The sequence below is a fragment of the Rhinoderma darwinii genome, chromosome 1 (genome assembly GCF_050947455.1).
Source record: "Rhinoderma darwinii isolate aRhiDar2 chromosome 1, aRhiDar2.hap1, whole genome shotgun sequence".
Lineage (NCBI taxonomy): Eukaryota > Metazoa > Chordata > Amphibia > Anura > Rhinodermatidae > Rhinoderma > Rhinoderma darwinii.
In genome coordinates this window covers 229,203,188-229,231,166 of record NC_134687.1, presented here as the reverse complement: position 1 = coordinate 229,231,166, position 27,979 = coordinate 229,203,188, and the positions used below count along the sequence as shown (strand labels likewise).

The window sequence follows — 27,979 nt, the reverse complement described above, 5'->3', positions numbered from 1 at the left end:
ACAAATTTATCACAAACATCTACACATTAACCCTAATGTTCAAGTACCATTATCCATAGTCAAGCTGTCTGACATACAGTAACTAGTGCAACATCTCATATTTGAGATCGCTTTTATGTACTTTAAGTAAAACTAGGACTGGAGATATTTATATATATATATATATATATATATATATATATATATATAGATATATTTATGGGAAAATAAAACGAAAGTAGCTTGGTTGAATTTTATATTTTATTATAATTTATGTTACCTGGTCATACCGATAATAAAGTATGTTTACACACACAGTAACAAGGATAGCCCCATATCTGAAAACATTTTTACCAGTTTTAGATCCATATGCTCATATCATAATCATTTGTAAACACATTACATGTCAAAATTCACTAAAAAATAAAAATAAAATGCTTTCACAGGCATGTATAGATACATCTTGGCCCACATTTACTAATGTTGTCTAATAGTTAGACAGCTTATACTTAGACAAGGCAGTCACAAAATGAGAAAAATTTATTACAGTGGCACATGCTGTATGATAATTTTGGTGCATTTGGCAGGGCCTATTAAACACCTTTCTCTTCCTAATACTACATTTTATTTGGCTTATGAAGGGCTAGAATTTTATGCCAGTATTTTGGCCCATTTAAAGTGCACACTAACTCATTTTAAGCCACACCCACTTTCCTGTAAGTCAAACCCCTTCTTCACTAAGCCATGGCACTTTTCGGACGACTTTTTAAAAGTGTCTAGTGAAGTGCAAACATGTGTGTGGCTCTATTCATTGAAGTCTACAGGGGTAATCGAAACATCCAAGCAAGCGAGAAAACCCCTTAAAAGATATCATGTTTACAGAATTATTGGGAATTATAATGTAAAAGTTGGTCAGTAGTAGGACAGTTACTCTTGAACATTAATACCTGTTCATATGTATGAAAAAGGTAGGTCAAGGGAAAAACTAGTAAAATAGAGGCTTTATAAAATGAAAAATAGTGAATAATTAATATAAAATTAAGAAGTGTCCAAATATCACATTTGATATGAGTCAACTGTCCTCTTCTGTTATATTTCCTGTCATCAAAATGTTCAAGCTATGGAATTTAGTTATTTAGTTTTGTACTTACAAATGCATGAAGCATGAATAAACAATAAAGGAAACTTATTTTATGAGGTTGTTCTTTAGATAGACTTATATTTAACTTTGGGGGAAAAAATATTTAATGATTAGTTCTATTGTTGCAATCCAAGACATTTTATTTCGCTTCCATTATATACCCCAAAAAATGTCGATTATTTTATGGAACCGTTTAAATATTTTATTTATACTCTGATAGCTAATTATGCAGCCAAACCCAAATGTGTATAAAATTGAAGGGTAACCACCTTAAGGCCAGTTTCATATGGCAATTATGGGGCTGCATTTTAACGTTCACATTACAGCTGGAATAACTAGACCTCCTGCGGTTCTGATAAACTCAATTTAGAAACACCTTAATCACTTTGGGATTATCTATCAAACGATAACCCATGAGGTTAGGATTGGCAAAAAAGTCCTTAACTGTAGTGCTACATTAACCCACTATCCTTAAATGAGGATTTTCCCCATTGTGGATATGTGATGGAAATACTGTCTATTTTAAGAAGACATTTCTGTGTTTCGCAAAACTAAAGTGAAGTTTACAGTAGGTTACCATGTTGCTGTGTTGTCCACATATGAACTGTAATGAGTTTAGGAAGATAATATGAGTATAACTCTTTTCCCCATGTTCAAAACCAATATCTTTAGAAATCTTAATTTGTTGCCCAAACACTTATCACAAATTACACATTACAAGTAGAAACAGTAAATTCTATATCCTATATATCCAATACAGTATAACCACTAAAACGAAAAAAATAAAAATAAATTGTTGACTGTCCCTTCTACATAACCAGTAATTGAAACATCATAGAGACACCAAACAGACCTGTTCTACATAAATATTACATATGTCAAGGACAATAAGGCTCTCATATCTGTGATATGTTCACATTGTATCTGACCCTAACATAAGGCCTCTTCCAGTCCCATAGACTAAAAATCTATTTTTTTAAATAATTTTATTTGATTTCATATAAAAAATAATTACATACAAATGCAATCTTAACATAACATTTATATTTACAACCCCCCCCCCCTTCTACCCTCCCATACCACCTACCTTAGACCGGTCAGGATTTAAACAAATTACATATTTCTAAAAAACAATCAGTCAGTTTTGTTTTCCCCAGTAAGTTTTAGACTGCATCTGATCATAATTACTATAATATAATTGCTCATATTTTATTATTTTTTTTAACATATTGTGTCCATTTGTTAATATCTGTGGGTGAACTAGATATACATTTATTAACTATTAAAAGTTTAGCGATAAACCATAACTTTAATAGTCCTTGTTTTTTTTCCCCTGAGATATTCAGCTCAAAATCATCCCCCAATATTACCAATCATGGTTGGAACAAAATGTCCAACTCTAATCTCTCCAAAATAGCTTTAAATACAGCTTCCCAAAAATCAACAATTTTAGTGCAATTCCAAAGAACATGCAAATAATCAGCTGTGACTTCCCCACATCTATGGCAGCATGTTATTTTATTTTTATATATCTTTCCAAGAAAAGCTGGTGTATAATACAAGATACTTTTCGAATATTTTTATATATTGTTTCCCAATTAATCTCTCCTAGTCCAAACAGATCCTTCTCCTATTTTCCAACACTGTTGAATTTAACTTTCCCCATTTTTATCTCCAAAAGTGATTTGTATATTCTTAAAAGAGCTCTGTTTCCATATTTATCTTCTCTCAACCTCTTAGAAAAATTATTTAACGGCTCCCTATTGAAAATCAACTTTTGAATGCTGAATTATCCAGAACATAATGTAGACTGTGAATAATAATAACAAAAAAAATGAATACTTTTTAGTAAGCGCTGGATCCCTGCGAAATCTTTGTTCCAAAGCTGCACACTGCAGAAGGCAGACTGACTTTACATGCTTCTGCCTGTCCCCTCCATTCAGGAGACTAACCAGATTAGACTACCCCTTATGAGCCATGCAGGGAAACCCTAGTCTAAACTCATGCCACTGTAGACACACTAGTAGATTATTTAGCGCCTAACATTTTCTGAAATGTGGTTGCTTTGACCTATAATACTTTTGTAATATCTGTAAGTTCTTTAATAAAAATGACACATTTTCACACACACATATAAATATTAATGAGATAAATAGATAGATAGATAGATAGATAGATAGATAGATAGATAGATAGATAGATAGATAGATAGATAGATAGATAGATAGATAGATAGATAGAAAGATAGAAAGATATGAGATAGATAGATAGATAGATAGATAGATAGATAGATAGATAGATAGATAGATAGATAGATAGATATGAGATAGATAGATAGAGAGAGAGACAGACAGACAGACAGACAGACAGACAGACAGATAGATAGACAGACAGACAGACAGACAGACAGACAGATAGATAGATAGATATGAGATAGCTAGATAGATAGAGAGAGAGAGAGAGAGAGAGAGAGACAGACAGACAGACAGACAGACAGATAGATAGATAGATAGATAGATAGATAGATAGATAGATAGATAGATAGATAGATAGATAGATAGATAGATAGATAGATAGATAGATTTTACACTGGGAACAGCATGTATAAAATTCCTTAGGTAAGCACAATACACTAGCATACAGGATTCTCACATTACAAATGTAATACATATTAGCAATTTAACTGCACAGGTAATGAACCAAACACAATGTCCCTAGTCCACCATAATAGAAGTGTAGCTGTGAATAAAAATGAACCATTAAATGCTTCCCTAGTGGAGGATTTCAGGAACAATGCATGTTTTCTCAGCATGTTATCTTGTTAAGCAACACAGCCAAATCACATTCTAGATATGCAGATCAATTTCTGATTTATTTCAAATGGAAGCTGCATAATTACGTCTTATGAAAATTAATTTAATAGTCATAATTTCCTGCCTTAAATACAAAAATATGTATGCATGGGCATGCTACTAACCAAGCTTTGTGTGCAACTAATGTCTAATGGGCAGTGTCAATATAGGCTCTTATTAATGGCTGTCTTTGGAAGAAATCTGGATGGATGCCATTTGATTTAACATATTCCTTTGTAGTGTTACTGATTGACGTCCAAAAATCCTGATAATCCAATTTTCTTTCTTTTTTATTTGTTGTTGTTACATTTGGTTTAAGTTATTAGTTACAGCATATAATTACATATTTTATTGCATTATTAGGTATTGTTAGTATATATGTTTATCTATTATTGTTATATTCTAAATGCTAGTATTGAAGTGTTTACAACTTTTTAACGCTTTAACTCCCATCTTATATCTTTATGATATAGCCAGAATGTAGACGTAGTTATATTATAAAAAACAAAAAAATGAGTTGAGTTTCTTTTCATGCAGCTTAGCATAAATCGTTGGAGTTTTATACTAGTTATAGATACAAATGCAAACTCTAAGTAACATGCATTTATACTTTAACGTTACCCATGCCAAACAAAGTATGCAAAAAAAATTAATTTTTACATGATACTATTAATAAGATTAAACTCTAATTGATAGCAAATTATAATGTTAATACAAAATACTGAATATTTATGCAGCTATATATGTATACATTCAGATTTCTTCCTATGTTTCATGTTAATATATTAAGTCTATGTTTATACTAAAAATAATTATACTTTAAAATAAGTAAGACATGGACACTTGAGTTGACCATTTACCATCTCATGTCTTGTTTCAATGTGCAGACACAGAGTAGCCATGGTATTCATGTATAATTTGTTTTTGGAGTACAGTGTATTGCTCTTTTCTGAAACTTTTCCCTTTTCTTTCTTTTTGTCAACTTTCTGCATTGGCAGAGCATCTTGGAATTGAATTTATGGGTATGGACCAATCATTCCTTTTAGCCTGCAGATATTAGAGCCTAAAAGCTTAAAACCTTCTTATATTTCCTTCAATTTCTAACCAATTTCCTTATGCTTTGGAAGGGATCATACAGCTATAACATAATCATATCTTAGCCTCTTAGAGTCTGTTATTTGTATTTTATAAGCTTTAACACTAGAAAAGAGAAATTGTGGTTTATTTTGCTTGCACTTTTACTAAACTGATTTAACTGCTAGTTACTTCCAATTATTGGGAATGTATAGGTTATGTTTGGAACACAAAACTAATAGACAAGATCTTAAATTCAAATTACTAAATATGTCTCTAAAAATGATCCAAGTCAAACAAAATGAAAGGTGAAACTATTATTAAATTAAATGTGAACCTTCTAAGAGCACAGAAAAGGTCATGTAGGTGAAGACATTGGCTCCATAGTCTAGATTTTACCGCTGAAGGTTTTATTGATGGAATTTTATATTGCGGGTTCAATAAACAGCTGTATTTAAGGCTTTCATGGATACATTATAATGAGAATTAAATGAATATTATTATTTCAAGGCTAGGTTTACACATGTGGTATTGTGAATATATCCCCCCATGCTTTTCAGTGTGAGAAAGTTATTTGTGTTTGTTTTTATGAAATTTTTTATAGTATTTTCCATCCTAATTATTTTTAACCTAGAAAACCAACAAATCTACATCCCAATTCTCCTAAAGCAGTCTAAAAATATAACAGGTTGTAGAAAATGAAGTATCAGCATTGTGCATAGAAGTAACATAATAAAAGGAAAGAGTGACATTGAAATAAGACAACCATTCCACAGGGTTTGAATAGTTCATTCATTTAAAAAAAAAAAAAATAATAATTTTTTTAAAGAGGACCTGTCATCTGTCTTGACTTGTCTGTTTGAGTAAATAATTGTATTTCCCATGAAATAGCAATTCTGGAGAAGTTTTTCTTAAAACTCTATGTTGTGCCGTTCCTCTGTTATTCTTCCCAGAAATTTGGGAATACATTGACAACTGGATGAAATACAAATTGACGATGTTCAATCAGTGCTGACAGAATGAGACTGTGTAGGTACACACCTATTTGACAAGGGGAATGGTAATACCCAGTTGTCAATTTAATCATACATGTCTAAGAGGAATAACAAAAGAATGGCACAACGCAGAGTTTTAAGAAAATATGTTCCAGAATTGTTATTTCATGGGGAATACAAATAATTACTAAAATAGACATGTCAGGAGAAGTGACAGGTCCTCTTTAAAGGGGTTGTATGAAATGTAAAAAAGTTTAAACTCCTAGAAACAGCGCCACTGTTGACTATCGGCTATGCGCCACTGTTGACCATGGGCTATGTATCTGGTATTGCAGTTCAGCAATATTCACATGGACAGTGCTAATGCCAGACACAGCCTATGGACAAGAGGACATTGTTTCATGGGGAAAAAAGGAAACTCATTTTTCTAATCTGAGGCATCAACTGTACAATGTACAAATTTACAGAAGACAGGATTTTTTTTATTTTTAATGGAAAAATCATACAGAATAATTAAATATGTTACACTATTCTGTCCAACCCCGTCTACTTAAAAAATGATGCTAACGACTGATACATAATGTTTCAGTTGTTACAATAGGATGTCCAGGATTAGAAAAAGGAAGTGGCATTTTATTCAAAAACATCGCTACTCCTATCCACGGGTGGTGTATAGAACTGCAATTTAAGACACAGTCCATGGATAGGAGTGGTTCTGTTCCTGAAAAAAGGCAGATCCTTTTTCATCATTTTGGACAACACCTTTAAATCCCCTTTGAAAAGAAAATGGTTTCATGTGATATTCCTAAACTAACAGCAGTGTTTACATAGTCTAATCTTTTTATACGTTACATTTTACATAATAGTATTCATTGTCCTCTAAATTTCATGCCCCACTTTTCATATTTCTCAGTACATTCCAGTTTTCATCACCTTTACCACTTCCAGGAGTCATAACTGACTTGCTAATGTAAAAAAAAATAAAAAAAATAATGCTGAACCAAGACAATTGCACATAGGATGGGAAATTGTTTGGATTTGCTATAATATTGATGCCTTAAAGTCATTCGAAACCATCCTTTACAATCTCTGATGTTTTACTTCATTCTAAAACCTAAATATACGTATATATTTATAAACATATAATGTATGACAATATTATTTATGGCACAACTTAGATTATATATATTCTTGATTGTATATAGTATTTCACCTGTAAACAAAATTAATTGAAATACTACAGCTGAATATTGCAATTATTTAAATAAAACAAAAAACCTATTCATTGGTTCAGCTGATAAAATTTGGATCCGTAAAAACATGATTTAAATTTCATTTTATCTAATCAGTTCATCTTTGTAGAAAATCAACTGATCAGCAACTATGTCATGTCTTGTGCTCCTCAAAGCTGATGATTCGTGACACCGTTTTTCCCTTTATTCCTACAATCGGTTTTAGATTTTGTAGCATTTTTTATCATAGGGCACAACTGCCAAGTTTAAATCTAGGACATTATGAATTATTTAGATGCTTCTTTTATCTAGCATTTGTGTTTGAGCCTTATGCAAGATAAAATACATTCTGCATTTAGACATTTGGTGCTTTAAAAAGGTGAAATATTCACATACAGATTTGGTACTAATTCCCTTGCAATATAGGCTTTGTTAATATATTGTATATGGTGTTATATTGAAAGGTATGATGCACATTATTACTATATCATACAAACTTGTGACTTTAAGCATTCCATTAACAATATCAAGTGTCACAATGACAGATGATGAGGGAATTGGCGGAACCAGTTAAATATTATGGGAAAGTGTAAATAATAGTAGATTAAATTTGCAACATATATACTAGGTGGTGTGAATGTTAAATTCATCAGGCTTTTGAGTATAAAAATTGCAACGTTTCGGAGTACATTTGTTACAGTCGTATGATGATGTACTACTTGCAAAGTTGGCTACCATGATATTTACAGGGTTTCTCATCTGACCAGTCTAAAAGCTGTTACCTCCAAAAGACAGGACAATTTTTGGCCAATGATGTGAACATTGAACAAGTTGAACATTAATTTTTAATTTGTTCTCAAGTCATTGATTTTAGTTGCTTTTTTTGATGCTGGGAAATATTGCTCGGAAAGCTATGTAATCCTCATTGTAGTGTTGGCAACAGACGATAAAATACTATATCTGTTGCCACTATTTTTCTGATATGTTGGTCATTTTGAAGCTCTATTTTCCCTTTTTTTTTTTTTTTTAAGGCAATGGAGTTTTAAAGTCGAATTCCTGTTTTATTCGCCATTGTCTTAAATGGTGAAAATATGTTTTTTTGATAGGAAGTAAGCAAGATTCACCAATAGGCGAAACAGCAAACGCACAAGCAGCTCATCTTTAGTTGCCACCAAGCATTTCATAAAGAATTTGCGGACATAAAATAATGTTTACATGCTTGATTTGTGTATTTCAGCACTTAACAAGCTTAACAGTAAATTACTATCCTCTATCTTGATGTTGTGCCTTGCTAGTATGTTATAGCTATTCAGGAACCAAATGACAATAGACCACTGGTTGATTGTTTGCACAGAAGTATTAGGTAAACCCTCACCAGAGAATTTAATTCCACAGAATAAACAAGAAATTTGAGGAGCTCACCTCATTCCATGACTATAATGACCTATATATATATATATATATATATATATATATACATACAATTGCATGCTGCCCTCATATTTGTGATTATTTGTCTATTGGTTTTATCCGTTCAGGAAACATACCAAGTTTAGAGTGTGAGCAATAATTCTAAATTCTACCATTGTATGAATCATTTACTCATATACCAAATAACAGTCTATAATTAAAAAAAAATGCCCATTACAGGTAGTTCAGGGGTTATGCTGTATGAGAAATCCCTTCAAACTCTGCTTCAACCTTTTTTTCAAGCATTTCCTCACTCTTTTTTTCCAGTATCAAGCATGCTGTGCCAGGCCTACAGTTGACTCCTAAATTTGTGTTCCTTAACCCGTTTTCCTCTATAAGATCCCACTCTGACTCTGCCTGTCCTTCATTATTTTTTTTCTCAAATCCCGTCTTATTATGTTTGTTTTTCTTTACGTAATCAAAGCGACTTTCCCTTAGTAAAAGCTTACTTCTGTCACTTTATTAATAATCTTTGCTGTTCATTTTTGTTTGATTATGTTCATAACTTGTTAACTGTATATTTCATGATCATGACATTGGCTTGCAAGTTCCTCATTCCCATGCAAGAAGTGCACTGTATCTTAAATTAACGCTCAATTAGGAGGGGTACTTACCAGATATTGTAACTCACTACTTTTGGTATAAAGTTTATTATTTGATTGTAAAGTTACTAGTTCATCCATCCATGTTAGTTTAATTGCAGCAGAAATATTCACAAAGGGCATGACCACACATGGCGGAATTCCTCCGCAACTGTCCGCATCAATGCCGCACAGAATCTGCGTTGCAGATTCTGCAGCGGATCTGCACAAAATGTGCAGAAAATTGATGCGGACTGGCCGCTGCGGACTGCAGGAAAAGTGCTTCTCTTCTCCCTATTCAGTGCAGGATAGAGAGAAGGGACAGCACTTTCCCTAGTGAAAGTCAAAGAAATTCATACTTACCGCCCGTTGTCTTGGTGACGCGTCCCTCTTTCGGCATCCGGCCCGACCTCCCTGGATGACGCTCCAGTCCATGTGACCGCTGCAGCCTGTGCTTGGCCTGTGATTGGCTGCAGCCGTCACTTACACTGAAACGTCATCCTGGGAGGCCGGACTGGAGACAGACGCAGGGAGTTCTCGGTAAGTATGAACTTATATGTTTTTTTACAGATACATGTATATTGAGATCGGTAGTCACTGTCCCGGGTGCAGAAACAGTTACTGCCGATCGCGTAACTCTTTCAGCACCCTGGACAGTGACTATTTACAGACGTCTCCTAGCAACGCTCCCGTCATTACGGGAGCCCCATTGACTTCCTCAGTCTGGCTGTAGACCTAGAAATACATAGGTCCAGCCAGAATGAAGAAATGTCATGGTAGTAAAAACAATACGCTCCGCAGCACACATAAGATCTGCGGACTTCATTGCGGAATTTTGACTCTCCATTGAAGTCAATGGAGAAATTCCGCCATGAGTCCGCAACCAGTCCGCCACTGCTCCGCAACAGACAGAGCATGCTGCGGACACCAAATTCCGCTCCGCAGCCTATGCTCCGCAGCGGAATTGTACGCATCGTGTAAACGAACACTGCTAAATTAAAGTGAAAGTCAATGGAGAAACGGCTCCGCTGCGGATTAACGCTGCGGAGTGTCCGCAGCGGAATTTAAGTGAAATTCCGCTATGTGTGAACCCGCCCAAAGTATGGGCACTATTTTTTTTTTTATTCTTAATTTATAAAAAAAAATCATTCAAGTAATGTTATTTTAGCTCAATCACAAGCATACTTTCATGTACACGTATGTATACTGTTTAAATAAGAAAAAAAAATAGCTGATATTGGTAGTTTTTAACCGAATTAGTTTTATATAACATAATAATTTTTCCTGCTTTTGCTAACTTTTTCATACATGCCCTTAAAGGTATTTTAATGCCTGCAGGCTATTTAGGAAACCTGGACCATTGAAGATTTATTTAATTGCAAATGCATTTTCCTCTTTCTTTTACTTGCAAAATCTAATTTGAAATATGGATATACTTACAACATCATCACCAGTTACTTAAATTAGGAGGGATTATTTACGTTAAAAGTTTGTTAAACCAATAGTATCTTTTTGATATATTCAATGGTGAGAACTGTCCTTTCAGGTAAGTTTAGCTCAGTTTCAAGTCCCTGCTGCCACTTGGATCTCATTGATAATGCACCCCGCTTTCCACTTTTCCTTCCCACTGTCAGCAAGCAAGCTGAGGGACACCCAATGCCAACTATGACCCTTTTGACATTCAATTATGCCCCAATTATAAATAATATTTACAAACAGAATATTTTCTTAAGTAATAATAAGTATAAAGCATTAATCATTTATTTTATTTGTAAATCTAATAATTTATTATGAAAAAAGTAATAGAATAAATATTTTTTGACTTTGACAGAAAATGTAGAACTAATGTCAGCAAGCTTACTTAGACATGAGTCCATTGTATTTGTAACTATTGCCACAATTTACAGTGGCATATTTTGCTTCATTTCAAACCCTAGTAGATCTAAAGTCAGGACTCTATAAAACATTTTCCTGAAATCAAATTCTTTAAGAATTATATATTCAAATTATATAGTATTAATGTTATGAAAGTATGAGATTATTAGTGATATAAGTTAATGTTTGTAAGAATATATCTCATTCAGCTCACTAGAAATGAACCGAATGAAGGTGGTTTTTGGTACATGGTGGGTACTGGTATCACATGATGGCATGACTTGCCAATTTTAGACATGGTGTTTAGTACTAAGTGGAAAGAGCACTTGTATAGCATATCAACCATAAATCGGTTAATAATAACCATTTATATTATATTCGATGACATTAGTTATTTTCAAAAGTGAAGGATTTCTACTAGATAAAAAAAAATAGCTTGAGAAATGCAGGCTATATGGAAAAAATAAATACTTTCATATTTCATGTCTCCTTGTACACAAAGCAAATTTATAGACTAATTGCTAAGGAACACATTGCATAGGCTACATTTTTAAAGGCAAAAAATATGGGCTTACTGCAAGAATAGGTAATATATTATGTAACGTATTATGTTCTCTGAGTCATCTAAATCTTGCTTCTTAGCTTACTATAGTTCTAGGAAATCATTGGGTTTTCATACTATGCTCATAAATGGCATCACAAGGTTACGCTATCAGGTTTAGTGTCTGACCTTTTTCTATAGTCTAACTAAGTTGCGCTAGACACTGAAATTATTTAAGGAAATGGGAAAAGGGAGGGCACTTATAGCTAAACCATGTTAAAGAGAAGGGAAGCGAAGCATTACAATTAAGCAGAATATAACCCAGCTGATCATACTGTACAGCATAACTTCATTTCCAGAAGAACAAATGTACATATAATGTGTGTTTTATATTAAGTGAAAAGTCATGTTTCAGGTCATTGAATTAAGCTGTCTAACAGTTGAGGGAGCAAATTCATATTCCTTTGGCAATGGCGGCTCCATGGCTCTTGTACTACAGTCTTTACAATGAATTTATTTGCAACATTCAACACCAAATAATTTTTCTATTATTTTGTAATAAGCCTCCAAAGAGTTTAATCCTAAACTTGTATTTTATATTAAGGTACAGTGCACTTCAAAATTAAAAAGGTCTTTACTTTAAAAGATTCACTTGCCATGATTGAATTTATGGTTTAATATACCCTATTGGATATGTAATATGTGCAAGCCAATATCAAATTTTAAAGTGTGCATTTTTCTCTGAGGTTATCTTGTGAAGATATATTAATTAAAATTAATTAAATTGATTTAGAAATATTTATTTAGTATATTACATTTACAATTAAAACTACCGATACACACATTTTTAGTACTGTTTTTGTTTTTTTATAGAAAGATTTATGAGATGGGAAAACATCTTCTTTCAGAAACGCAAACAATCTTTTCCATGGGTTGGTATGGTTATTGCAACTTAGTCCCATTTAAATAATGGAACTGAGCTGTAATACCAATCAAAGCCTTTGGACAGTAGTGGCGCTTTTTATGGAAGAAATCAGCCATATTTGTCTAATTTCATTAAACCCCTTTATAATGTTTAACATTTTTCCAACCAGCAATTCTTGCATTTTTTTTTTCCTTTTGGAAAAAGTAATGCTTAGTTCAAATTCTATTTTTTTCGTCATTCGGTATTTTGTTTTATACATCTTTATACATTATTATTATTATTCGGTTTAGCATTTTTAACAATATGAAATGAACCTTCACAAGATTTACATCAGACATTATATGTTTCATTGCTTCATGCATAAATATTGAAAGTGTTCTATATATCTCCTCTATTTTTTTTATTTATAATAAATAGCAGAATGTATTGATTTAAAAATAATCTAATTACATTTATATACTTATAGATATTGTTGGTTATTTTAAATAGAATTTTACTAGGATATTTATGTTGTGAGTAAACAGTAACAGACCATGAATTTAGAGTTTGAGTGCATCTTTTTTTTTATTTTTTATTTTTACTTTTCTAGAAGCCGAGGAATTGTACCAGAAAAGAGTGCTGACCATTACTGGCATCTGTATTGCTCTACTTGTAGTTGGCATCATGTGTGTTGTGGCATACTGCAAAACCAAGTAAACATTCTTTTTTTTTATTTTTTATCGACTTTACATCTTTATTCATATTTTATATAGAAATACTGAATATTAAAAAAAGATCTGTCTTCAATATAGCAATGATTTAGCATAATCTAAGTCTATGTGTTAACTAGGTCAGTGTATGTAAGTTATTTCAACAATGGTGTTCTGATCACATTAACAAAATATGGTCTTCTAACATAAGATGGCAGTCAATTAAATTATGAGTGATGCTTCTTTTGAAGCCAAGGTCTTTATAAATGTATTATACAGAATTAATTCACATATAAATTCAATTGTAATGAAAGAAAATCAATATAAATTTAATAGAACAAACCAATTAATTATTTAAAAAATAGTTAATCAAATATGAAAGGCAAATATGGAAATATTTCACTGCCTGATTGAACGATTAAAAAATTATTTTATTGTAATTATTTTTAAAAATAACTGGCTCACTAGCCAGTAAACAGAGCAGGCTCAAGCAGCTATCTCAGGTAAGAGACTTAAGCTGTTAGGGTATAATGTAATCTACACCTCACTGTCCACACATAGACACGTAGTCTCTCTTAATTTATGATATAATATCCTAATCACCTGCCACAAAATCAATGGCCGCACACGCGTCAGGGACATGCCGGATATATAAAAGCTAAGACCCTTCCATCGATGTGATGTCACAGAGGCAGAGTTCCAATCCACATAAGAAACACCATAGTGACATCCTGGATCGCGTCTGGCCTCCAATCCAATGGCCAATCCCTGTATGGTGACAACCAATCAACCATAGTAACCTCGGGAACTCCAGGCAGTTTGTAAATAACACTGTCTGAGCATCAATAACAGTCATAGCGAGCGGTGACATCGATTCTCGGAAACCCATGCTAGTAAAGTTCTTTACATTAAATAAATAATGAAATAGTATCACAGAATGGAACTAAAGCAGCCATTCCACAGCACAAATATACAATGACCAGCAAAGCAACATATGATCCCAGATCCCCCAACATCATCAGATAATCCACAGACTAGGGGAGCCACCTCCACATATACCACACTATATAGTTATGTACAAACTCCATAGGTAGCACAAATGGATCTGACTCCTCATCTTGCTCAAAAACCCTAGCAAGTTATAGGGCATGACATCCATTAATCCATTAGGGAGAAGTGATCTGCAGAGCTGCATACATATCCATGTTGATAAAATATGATACAGCATCCCCACCCCGCCCCAGATCTTACCGGATTCTGTCACCACGAATAACAATAGAAAGCTAAAGGAAGCACGTATAAGAAATGTGTTTATTCAGACCAGATAGTTTGGTGGTCTACATACGGAAGATCCATTGGGCCTCTTTTTGCCAAATTTTCTTATCCAGGTTACCACCTCTTAATGACAGTCATATCTGCTTAATCCCCTGGAACCAAAGAATAGCCGCATCACACTGATGATATTGCCATACACTAGACCAGAGTATCTTCTTTTCTCCTATTTGGTGCCTAATCTTCCTTCTCAATTCAGATGTAATCAAATATACGACTCCCTGCGTGTTACAGTTAATAAATGATCAATTGTTATAAATCTCACCTGTGATGTTACTCATGAAGCTTTTACTGCACCATATAGATTTGCATGCTTTGCAAGAGCTACATCTGAATGTGCCCCTAGTCCCACTAGTTAACCATGTGGTTCTTGTTTGTACTTGCAAATGGCTATGTACCAACGGATCCCTATTGTTCCATCCCCTCCTGTATGTGGTAGAAGGAGAATCTCCTACTAATGCCCCTATATCAGGGTCAGCTTTAAGGATCCCCCAGTATAGTTGTAAGATCTCCCTGATCTCCTCATTTGCTGAATCATAGGTCCTTATGACCCGGATTTGTTCATCATCTGTAGATTGTTTCTTAGGATTAAGCAAGTCAATCCTGCTACATTTTAGGACATTTTGATATGCCATCTTCTGCACCCCCTGTGGATAACCCCTACGGATATCCCCCATACCAAAATTCCCTAAGATGTAACAGGACTGATTTGCTTAATCCTAAGATACAATGTAAAGATGATGAATGGCTATATATATCTGTGCTGTGGAATGGCTGCTTTAGTTCCATTTTGTGATACTATTTCATTATTTATTTAATGTAAACACCATTACTAGCATGGGTTCGGAGAATCGATGTCACCGCTCGCTATGACTGTTATTGATGCTCGGACAGTGTTATTTACAAACCGCCTGGAGTTCCCGAGGTTACTATGATTGCTTGATCGTCACCATACAGGAATTGGCCATCAAATTGGAGGTCAGACACGATCCAGGACTTCACTAAGACATTCCATATGTGAATTGGAGCTCTGCCTCTATGACGCCACATGATAGGAGGGTCTTAGCTTTTATATATCTGGTGTGTTTCCGATGCGTGTGTGGCCAATAAACCAGTGTCGTATATACGCCGGGAAAACGAATAAGCACGAAAACGGTGCTTACCGGCTGAATGGTCTTTAAATGTATATGTGACCACTGATGATGCATCCCACCACATAGGGGGTGCTGAAACGTGTAGGGACACTAATTTTATGCAGGTGATTAGGATATTATATCATAAAGTAAGAGAGACTAGGTGTCTATGTATGGACAGTGAGGTATAGATTACATTATACCCAAACAGCTTAAAGAGGCTCTGTCACCAGATTTTGAAACCCCTATCTCCTTTTGCAGCAGATCGGCTCTGCAATGTAGATAACAGTAACTTTTTTTTTTCAAAAACGAGAATTTTTGGCCAAGTTATGACCATTTTTATATTTATGCAAATGAGCCTTTCTTAAGTACAACTGGGCGTGTTTAAAGTTATGTCCAAGTGGGCGTGTATTGTGTGTGTACATCTGGGCGTTTTTACTTGTTTTACTAGCTGGGCGTTGTGAATGGAAGTGTATGATGCTGAGGAATCAGCATCATCCACTTCTCTTCGTTACCACCCAGCTTCTGGCAGTGCACAGACACACAGCGTGTCCTCGCGAGATCATGCTGTGACGTCACTCACTTCCTCCCACAGGAACTTCATCGCGTCGGATGAGCGAGGACACGCTGTGTGTCTGAACTGCCAGAAGCTGGGTTGTAACGAAGAGAAGTGGATGATGCTGATTCGTCAGCATCATACACTTCTATTCACAACGCCCAGCTAGTAAAACAAGTAAAAACGCCCAGATGTACACACACAATACACGCCCAGTTGGACATAACTTTAAACACGCCCAGTTGTACTTAAGAAAGGCTCATTTGCATAAATATAAAAATGGTCATAACTTGGCCAAAAATGCTCGTTTTTGAAAAAAACAAAACGTTACTGTTATCAACATTGCAGCGCCGATCTGCTGCAATAGGAGATAGGGGTTTGAAAATCTGGTGACAGAGCCTCTTTAAGTCTCTTACCTGAGCTCCCTGCTTGAGCCTGCTCAGTTTACTGGCTAGTGAGCCCATTATTTCTAAAAATAATTACAATAAAATAATTTTTTTCAATCAGGCAGTGAAATATTATAATTTTTTAATGTAATGAGTTTGACATTTCAACAGTGATATTGCAAATATGGAAATGTTTCAAAAATATAATTTCATGAAAATTTAGATGTATTATTTCTAATAGTATTTAGGGATTTGTTAAATTGTATTGAAGAAATCATGTTTACATTAATACAAGTTAACATGTGAAATGCTAAACATTTTATCCTAAACTTTTCTTTAGGAAGCAGAGAAAAAAGTTGCATGATCGCCTAAGACAAAGTCTTCGATCAGAACGAAACAATATGGTCAACATGGCAAATGGACCACATCATCCAAATCCACCACCGGAAAATGTCCAGCTGGTAAATGTAGGTTGTTCTTAAACTTAAGCTCAAGATGTATCATCTATAAAGTGATTCATTAATTTTTAGCTATTACTTGAGATAGACCAATCAATCACTAGTTCAGGGATTTAATTTGCCAAATTTAAATTTCATCTGGAGAATTCACCACTTTATTGAAATGGATAAAGACAATGGCTTAGTCACAGTAGAGTATGATTTCCTTGGTGTAATGTGGATTTCAGGAAACAGTGCAAAAGTATTTTGGTTTTTGTTTAAGAAAAGCTGATCATTGACAAAACCACAGCTGGTTATTGTCTTGTTTATCCATCAAATCCTTCCAATGTTTGTACTTTCAAAATACATTTGGCTAGTAAAAGTCACAGTTTAAAATATTCAAAAAAATATATCTTTATAGGCCTTAATAGTGCTAGTTTTATCAGTTTATTATTGTGTGTGGATAGCAAATGATATGTATATTCCCGATCTGTAACATGTTGTAACCAATGTTTAAAGTATACACATATAAATTAAATGGGTTTTTTCCCTGAAATTATTTCATAATATGTTACTTATCGTCCTTTATTGTAAAACTAATGTTAACAATAGTGTTTAGGATTGAATAAGAGCTACTTACTATGCTGAAAATAGACTTTTTTAATGTTTCAAAGATCTTGATTTACAATGAAAGAGTTTAATTTATTTTATTTTACAGCAATATGTTTCAAAGAATGTTATAGCCAGTGAACACGTTATTGAACGTGAGACAGAAACATCGTTTTCAACAAGTCATTATACTTCAACAACACATCACTCAACAACAGTTACCCAAACACCAAGCCACAGGTATGTGTACTTAATCTCGATGTATTTAAATAGGCAACAAAAGTATAATTATTTATCAACAGCCAATTCATGGACAAATTAACAAATGCATAAAATTGCCACATTTTATTCAGCTACACCAACCCATTGATCATTGTCAAGGGATAACTGATATTACCATTATTCATACATATCGTATGTAATTTACTTTACTATTCTGTAATTTTCCATACTGTTAACAATATAGAGGGTACTTTAGAAATGGAAAAAACGCTAGTCTAAAAGGTGTATGTCCCTTATTGCAGTTTAAAAGGGATGCATGGAAAAAATACACATATATAAGAAGACATATAAAAACTAAGATGTATTGTAATATGTTCACTGCGTGTAGTTTACATTTGTATTGCTATTTTGAAATGAAAATATTTTAATTAAAAGATACAGTATATTTTTATACATCTCAGGCCTATATGATTATGGTAAACAGTAATACAATGTTTACCAGCTTAGTATATTGGTAGAAAAGTATTATAAAGAGGTATCATTGAACTATTGTGCAATGTCTTACTAAAGAAAAGAGATAAGGGACCCCATCTTAGCATACCTAGATCCCTACTCTGGGATTGGGGTTGTCTGGGGTTTTGTTTTCCCTTGCCTGTGTGCTGCATGTGGAACATCACACTGCTTTGTGTGGAACGGAAGTTTGGCAGTAAAGGCTTTTAATTATGTGGCCAGCCTGGAGCAGATACCACTAACTTCTATACAAGCTAACACAGAACTCTATAAAAACCGGTCTTTTTGCACGCAACCCCACTCTACTCAATATTCCATGTCACACCATTTTTGTTTCCACCCTTTAATGTCTACAGATGACTAAAAGTGACCTGGTAATCTGATGTTGGTGAATGTCAACTTCTCTTGTCCTACTTAGAGACCTTTATACTTTGTGCTCCATACTGGAATAACCCTCTATTTTTGTATATGTAAAGGTCTAGTTGTAAAGGTTCATTTGATTAATAGACTGATTCTTCAGTTTTGCATTATTCAGTGGTATTAAGAACAAAAATGCAATCCTTAAGTGTAGCTTATAATTGAATCACCATCACACACACATACTAGGAGCAAGCAAGCCAGAGTACCTAGGGGATACATGTGCAAGCACAGGGAAAATTTATTGGGGCACATTTACTATTGCGCCAGAATTGTGTCTCAAATGGAGGCTTGCACTTCATATTTATTAACTGATTTAAATACTTTTAGTGTTGTTTTCAACTGGGCCGCGGCTCAAAGGTATGAGGTGTGGTGAAGTGGAAAGGAAGCGGGCATTAAAATGAGCCGACATATGCCAAGATTTGGCGGCAAAAAAAGAAAAACTGGTGTAAACAAAGCCAACTGAGAGGTGGTATAAGGAAGAGAAAAGTGTCTAACAAGATGCCCCAGTTTAATAGTGCAGCCACATTGATAAATTTGGCACATCTTCTGACTGTCTGGACTAAGTTTACACATTCTAAATATTACACCACATTAGTAAATCTGTCCCTTTATTTGAACCCAGGACTCCAGGGATCTAATACAACAATGAACCGCTGAGCCTTTTTACGCTCCAAGATGTTTCTTGTCACTCATTATCGAATGTAACAATCTTTAGCATTTTATTATCATCCTATTTGTTTTGAAGTACCGTGCTTTATTTCTTCGCACTAGGGTTCAATATCGTGTTTGCTGCTGTTTACATTGAAGGTCATATTTTAAAGAGGCTCTGTCACCACATAAGTACCCTATCTTGTACATGATGTGATCAGCACTGTAATGTAGATTACAGCAGTGTTTTTTATTTAGAAAAACGATAATTTTTGACGGCGTTATGACCTATTTTTGATTTATGCTAATGACTTTCTTAATGGACAAATGGGCGTGTTTTACTTTTTGACCAAGTGGGGGTTGTACAGAGGAGTGTATGACGCTGACCAATCAGCGTCATACACTTCTCCCCATACATTTACACGGCATATAGTGATCTAATTAATCACTATGTGCAGCCACATACACACACATTAACGTTACTCAAGTGTACTGAGACTTATTAGACATCACTGCCAACCACGACGTGATGTCTATTCAGAATCCTGACACTTCACTAGCGTTTGTGTGTCATTTACAGCACAGAAAGGGTAATCTCGCGAGATTACGCTGTAAATGACAGCCCAGCGTGATCTCGATGTGCTGTGTTGTTAATGACACACAAACGTTTGCGAAGTGTCAGGATTCTGAATAGCCATCACGTCCTGGTTGGTAGTGATGTCTATTAAGTCTCAGGACACTTGAGTAACGTTAGTGTGTGTGTATGTGGCTGCACATAGTGATCTAATAAGATCACTATATGCCGTGTAAATGAATGGGGAGAAGTGTATGATGCTGATTGGTCAGCGTCATACACTCCTCTGTACAACGCCCACTTGGTCAAAAAGTAAAACACGCCCAGTTGTCCATTAAGAAAGTCATTAGCATAAATCAAAAATAGGTCATAACGCAATCAAAAATGATCGTTTTTCTAAATAAAAAACACTGCTGCAATCTACATTACAGCGCCGATCACATCATGTACAAGATAGGGCACTTATAATGTGGTGACAAAGCCTCTTTAACTGCACAATGTGAATTTAGGGCTATGAATATATATATATATATATATTTATATATATATATATATATATATCTACATATATATAGATATATATATATATACACACACACAGTATATATATATATATATATATATATATATATATATATATATATATATGAATAAAGAAAGACTTGCAGCACTCCAATAAGAAAAATTGTGGAGTTTATTTAGTCCACATCAAGCAAAGGTGCAACGTTTCTGTCCTACAATAGGACCTTTCTCAAGCATGTGGACTGAATAAACTTCACAATTTTTCTTATTGGAGTGCTGCAAGACTTTCTTTATTCATATCTGTACTTAGTCCAAGGATCGGGACTACTTGCTGGGCACCCAGACACATATACAATTCTTTCCTGAAGTGAGTGCTGCTGTTTTTCTTCGTTGTATATGTATATATATATATATACATACACACACATTATATGGACAAAAATATGGGACACCTATACATTACATCTACAGTAGATTTTATGACATCCCATTCTAAATCCATAGCCATTAATATGGAGTTGGTTCCCCCTTTGTAGCTAAAACAGCTCCCACTCTTCTATGAAGGCTTTTTGCAAGATTTTAGAGTGTGTCTGTGGGAGTTTTTGCCCATTCATTCAGAAGAGCATTTGTGAGATCAGACACTGGTGTTGATTGAGAAGGTCTGGCTCGCATTCTATGTTCTAGTTCATCCCAAAGGCATTAACTCGGTTGAGTTCAGGACTCTGTGCGAGCCAGTCATGTTCTAACACACCAAACTCACCCATATATGCCTTTATGGACCTTGTTTTGTGCACTGGGCCCAGTCATGCAAGAACAGAAATGGGCCTTCCCCAAACTGTACCCACAAAGTTGGAAGCATGCAATTGTCCAAACTGTCTTGGTATGCTGAAGCATTAAGATATACCTTTATTTAAACTAAGGGGCCAAGACAAATCCCTAAAAAACAACTCCATAGCATTATTCCTCCTCCACCAAATGTTATAGTTGGCATAATGCAGCCACACAGGAAACGTTACCCTGGAATTCACCAAAGTTAGAATTGTTCATCAGACTGCCAGATAGAAGCGTGATTTGTCACTCCACAGAACATGTTTCCACTACTCTATAGTCCAGTGGATGCGTGCATTACACTACTCCATCTGATGCTCGGCATTGTGCTTGGTGACGTACAGTTTCCATTCAGTTTCTTGACCATGGAAACCCATGTTATGAAGCACCCGGCGCACAGTTTCTGTGCAGATGTTAATTCCAGAGCAGGTTTGGAACTCTGCAGTTATTGAGTCAGCAGAGCGTTGGCGACTTTTATACACTATGCTCCTCAGCACTCGCCGAAACTGCTCTGGAACCTCAAGTGGTTTGCCACGCTTGAGTTCACTGAGCTGTTTAGAACGACCCACTCTTTCACAAATGTTTGTAAGGTCAGACTGCATGGCTAGGTGCTGGATTTTATAAACCTGTGGGAATGGAACTGAATGAAACACTGGAATCCAAGGATTAAGAGGAGTTTCCAAATACTTTCGTCTATATATATATATATATATATATATATATATATATATATATATAAATATATATATATATATAAATATATATATAGTCACTGTATATATGTCTTAGTTTCCTACTTAATCTGATAATAAGTATTCCAAGGTAACACTTGACTCTTTTTTTAATAGCTGGAGCAACGGTCAGTCTGAAAGTATTATTTCAGAAAGTCACTCTGTAATTGTCACGTCATCAGTAGAAAACAGTAGACACGCAAGTCCAACCGGACCAAGAGGACGACTCAATGGTATTGGAGGTCACAGGGATTGCAGTTATCTCAGACATGCAAGAGACACTCCAGACTCATACAGAGATTCACCCCACAGTGAAAGGTATGCCATGTATAATTTTGTGTGATTATTTATTTTTAATTAATTTATAATGTGAATTTAAAGATAACATAGATTCACAGTTTCGTTTGTACATTGCAGCAGTTTAGAGATTTTATCCCCATGGCACATTTTCTTCCCACCAGAGGATATGTGTCAGTCGTATATGTGTCAGTCGTATATGATCATTTTTTTTACACATGTGTTGGTTGGCAATTACATACTCATATGTTAGGTAGGTTTTATTCACATCACTTTTTTTGGCCTATATTTAGTGTATACACCAAGAGAAGATTCTGCCGTGTACCTTAAACGTAGGCTGTGACAGATGCCTAACACATTCGTCACCCATAGACTATTTTGGAATACAATGAACGTATACATCATGAACGCTCATAACCTTTTCATAATGTATATCATAATGTATATCCCATAATAGTCTATGGCTGACAGATGCCACTGTTAGGCATCCGTCAGAGGCATCTGTCTCCCTTTCACTATTATGGCATCCATTTAATGTATACGTCATGAAAAGCTATTAAAAGCTCATATCGTATACCTTCAAAGGCTATGTAAACCTTTGAAAGGCAATTTTTTTTTAAATAAAAAGGTCAGGCAGTGTGATTAGTTCAACTTTCGAAATAATTTGTATTACAAATTTGTTATACTTTTTTACTTAGATGTGATAGATTACAGGACATATTTTAAGAGGGCTGAACAAGGGTGGAATGCCTAGTGAATATTTATTAGCAGCCATTTTTAATTAAAATAGGTGAGGCAGGATCACAGTTAGTGCAAATAAATAAATATATATATATATATATATATATATATATATATATACATATATATATATATATATATATATATATATATATATTTTATCATTTTAGAATGAATGGTCCAATCATATAGAAAAAAAAACAATTCCTATATTGGCACAGGCACAGTACCATAAATACTAGTGTGGCTGTGCCTGGTACTGCTACTCAGTCCAATTCACTCAAATGGGACTGAGCTGCAGTTTCAGAAAGAAGCGCCTCTACGAATAAGCAGCTGCGCATATGTACACAATGAAGGGACTACAACATGTAATGTTGCAGCCCCTTCATTTTTCTAATCTAGAAGGGTCCTGTGGGTCGGATACCCACTGATCAAAAATTCATGGCATCATCCCATAAATACAGTAAAATAAACAGAAAATGTAGGAAAATAACTTTTGAATACATTGTTTTACATTTTCTGGAATTTATTTATGTACTATAGTAATGTATTTGATAATAAGTAATCCTTCTTTCATGAAAATGTGTATCTTTATGTAAAATCTAATTTTTGTATTCTTTTTGTTCTGCATGGCATAGATATGTTTCCGCAATGACCACACCGGCTCGCATGTCACCTGTAGATTTTCAGTTTCCTCTTTCTCCTAAATCACCTTGCTTGGAAATGTCTCCACCGGCATCTAGCTTAGCTGTATCTGTTCCTTCTGTTGCTGTGAGCCCTTTCATAGAAGAAGAAAGACCATTGCTTTTGGTGTCACCTCCAAGATTACGAGATAAAAGATATGATTTATATTACCATCATCACCACTACAACCAGCAGTATAATTCCTACCATCACAATCCTGCCCATGACAGCAGCAGCCTGCCACCGAGTCCTTTAAGAATAGTGGAGGATGAGGAATATGAAACCACGCAAGAGTATGAGCCGTCAATGGAGCCTGTAAAGAAACTAGTGAACAGCCGGAGGGCAAAAAGAACAAAACCCAATGGTCACATTTCCAATAGATTAGAATTGGACACTGACACAAGCTCCGAGAGCAGTACATCTGAGAGTGAAACAGAAGATGAAAGAATAGGCGAGGATACACCTTTCCTGAGTATACAAAACCCCCTGGCGACCAGCTTAGAATCAGCAAGTGCATACCGGCTTGCAGACAGTAGGACTAACCCAACTAGCCGATTCTCAACGCAAGAAGAGTTACAAACAAGGCTGTCAAGTGTAATAGCTAACCAAGACCCTATTGCTGTATAAAATTAATAAAACATAGATTCACCTGTAAAACTTTATTTTATATTAAATGAAGTATTCCACCTAAATTAAACAATTTTATTTTAACAGTTCCGCAGTAGAAAACAGGAAACGTTTTATAAATTAAGTATATGTACAAATGTGTTATGTGCCATATGTAGCAATTTTTTACAGTATTTCAAAATAAGAAAGACATCAATGGTGCCTTTATGTTATGTTATGTTAAAAACAGTTTTTGTATGTCCCAGTGATTGCTGTCCCACAGTATTTTTGCAAAATTGCCCTATCTTTTTTTTCCCTGTTTTATTTCTGTTCTTTCTTTTTCTTTCTTTAATGGCTTGTTGTGCATTGCATTAACAGTGTAGACTGAATGTGTGATTAGCGTGAGTTACAGCAATCCCTCATTGTTTGCTTGTGGTACTGTAGACTAACTGTCCCTACAGTACAGTACTTATATAATTTTTGTAAGAAGAATTATTTTGTTTTCAGTATACTACCAAGTTATGTCTGCTCTTTGCTGGCCAAAGCTTTGCTTATGTGGCTCTGATCTAATAGTAGATTAAAGAGCATGCTACTATTAGTCACAGCAGGATAACAGAGACTGCAAACACACAATGTTTAATACTTATTGGAATTGCGAATGCTACTGTTACATACACAATAATTAGAGAGTTGATTACTTCTGGAACAGAACACCATAGAGTTAGATGATATAACTCATTTACGGTTTCATTAATAAAAAGGTCCGTAATGACTGTGGGCATCACCCGCTCCCCTCCCACATAAATTTTCCCCCAAATTACGAGATCTATATTTAATAAACAAAAAACACTACTAAGTAATACATTTATTCAACATGAAGGGTGAGCAGGCAACTGAACACAAATAAAGGTGCAATTATTTTTGACCAATTTTTTTTTTTTTTTACCATGTAATGTTGTGTGTTATACAGGGTTCACGACACATGGACACTAAAGTCTATTTATGGGCTAGCAAATCTGTTACTTAGAATAATAAATAACCTTGTATGATAGGATACGTTCCATTTCTTTGAATTCTATTTTTTTATTGGATGAGTATGAAAGAGGTGCGATTTTTCATTTCTAGTTAGCAAGATGAAAGTGGCTCTTCTATTTTGATATAACGAAAACGTATTTATTTGAAAAGCACGTTTGCATTCTATGGGCTGAAAACATGCATGAACATTTGGTTAGGAATGTGCATGACACAGTGATTAAATGAGACTCAGTGACTGTTAGTAGTTTCAATAACTTTGGATACATGTTGGAAATATTGCACCTTTTACAGCGAGAAGGACTTTTTTTTTTGTCCATCACGTTTTCCCAGTGATTAGTTAGGCATGATTCTACTTTTAAACTACCTAATTTCTCGGGACAGCTAAAATACTAAACAATGGTCTTCCATATTTAATGATTTACAGTGTATTCACGAGTACTGAAGACGGAATGAAAGAAACGTTTGTCCATTAGTTTTGTTATATTCGTTTTTCCCTATTTTTCTCTTGGCGAAGGCATAACTTAACAGATTTCATAGCTGCCATTTTCACTGTGACTAGTGGAGGAATGATGCTATTAAGCTTAGATTGTTCTCGTATTTTGAATCCTAGGGAGATTTTCTAATTGGTGGCAGTTAGAGAAATTGCTGTTTTTCAGATAATTGGCTGCCCTAAAGGGAAAAAAAAATCACACACTCTCCCTAGTTTTTAGATATATTGCAAATATTACCAGAACATTAACAACATCAGGATTTGAATAAAAGAGAAAAGTGGGGTTGAGTGTCTGTGCCGTTGGGAGAACATATTTTGTATTAATGACTCTTCTCCGCTTGTTGCTTTGCTTTCCAAACATGTATTTTTTTAATTTTATTTTTTATAATTTGTGTCTTTTTTTATGCCATGAGAGAAAATATGTTACACTTGCATTTATGGGACTCTCTACAAAACTGACATGGATTAAAGTACTTTGCTTGTTAAATATCTGCACCCGTAGTTTACAAAGCATATTCCATTATAGTGTATAGTAGTAACGCCTGCCTCTGCCTTTTAGGCCATATTGGCTATTAGAAAATTGTATTTTATTAACAAGCGCTGCAGAGTAATAGTAACAACACAACTGGCACATATCACAAGGTCCAATATATGTTTTTTATGTTTTTGTTTGTTTTGTAAATACACATTCCTAGATATTTTACTTATTCAATTACGGTTTAATATGCATTTTGCATCATTAGCCCTCTCCTGGTTATGTGTGTAAAAAGTTAAATACATATAAATTACTTTTATTTATATTTAGGCTACAGAACTAGGAGAGAACTTTCATACTATTTTATGTTAAATGTTTCAATTGTTTTAAAGTCCTACATTATTATATGTTTCTTTTCAGAATGTAATGTATTCTTTTCCGTTTTAAGTAATTTATTGCTCTGAAGAATGTAATGGAATTGGTGAAAGAAAAGAAAAAAAATATATTGCAAGGTACTTAAAATACTAAAGAATTTATTATCCCAAGAACTAAGCAATAAGCAATTGTTGATTTATTTTTGGTTGTTATTCTTTATCTGCAAACAAACTGCTAATGCAATAAAATGCTACAACATACAACCAAGAATTGTGTGAGAGGCAGCTGACGCAACAGAGTGACATATGACCTCTGTCAATACTGACCCAGATGTTCAGTCATTGGTAATAAAACAGGTTATCCCCCCCTTCAAAAATCTTTCTGGTCATGCTGTGAATCTCTGATAATTTGTACAAACCTTGCATGTGAAAATCTGTCTGAATAAATTTTCCACTTTTAGTGACTTTGAGAGCTCCCCTTGTCGATCCTTACTGGTAAAGGTGTTAAGAGCTTCTGACTGGCCAAAACCCACCTGTTACATAACCCAAATGTTATTTGGGAAGCAAAATTAAATGTCCAATTAAAAATATATTTAACTATGATAATAACACACTTTGCCTACAGGAAACCAATAAAATGCCTTATCATTTATGCCTCTCTCTCTTTCTTATTTTTGTGACAAATTGAAATGTATGAAATTCCCCAAATATATGTGTGATGCTGCCTAATGCACAGGTTGCTTGATATGGCTTCAAAATGGCTGAATTACCCAAATATTTCATGATATGGTTATAAAATTTCTGAATTACCAGAATATACAGCATTAGCCACAAAGCACAACTACTCCAAATATAAATATATGAAAACATATTGATTTGTGATATTTTTATTTGAAATGAACAGCATACATTTTTTAAAGATTTTCCTATTATACCTGATAAATATTTGGTGCTTCAATTCTGTAGAAAAGCCACCAATCATCTGTCCCTCTGATACACATAGTTGTAAAATTAT

General features: G+C 34.4%; 1 protein-coding gene across 7 annotated transcripts in view; it reads left to right on the top strand.

Moving 5' to 3' along the window:
* Positions 1 to 27,616, top strand: part of NRG1 (neuregulin 1) — a 725,774-nt gene extending 698,158 nt beyond the window's left edge. For 5 of the 7 annotated variants that reach the window (XM_075862100.1, XM_075862090.1, XM_075862126.1 and 2 more), the window contains 6 exons: positions 4,971 to 4,994; positions 13,255 to 13,357; positions 17,102 to 17,228; positions 17,917 to 18,047; positions 22,380 to 22,580; positions 23,939 to 27,616. In XM_075862100.1, coding sequence (XP_075718215.1) covers positions 4,971 to 4,994; positions 13,255 to 13,357; positions 17,102 to 17,228; positions 17,917 to 18,047; positions 22,380 to 22,580; positions 23,939 to 24,611 — 1,259 coding nt within the window. In that variant the 3' untranslated portion in view covers positions 24,612 to 27,616. The remainder of the gene's footprint in view (positions 1 to 4,970; positions 4,995 to 13,254; positions 13,358 to 17,101; positions 17,229 to 17,916; positions 18,048 to 22,379; positions 22,581 to 23,938) is intronic. The other 2 variants (XM_075862109.1, XM_075862135.1) reach the window with 1 other exon arrangement.
* Positions 27,617 to 27,979: the final 363 nt, after the last annotated feature.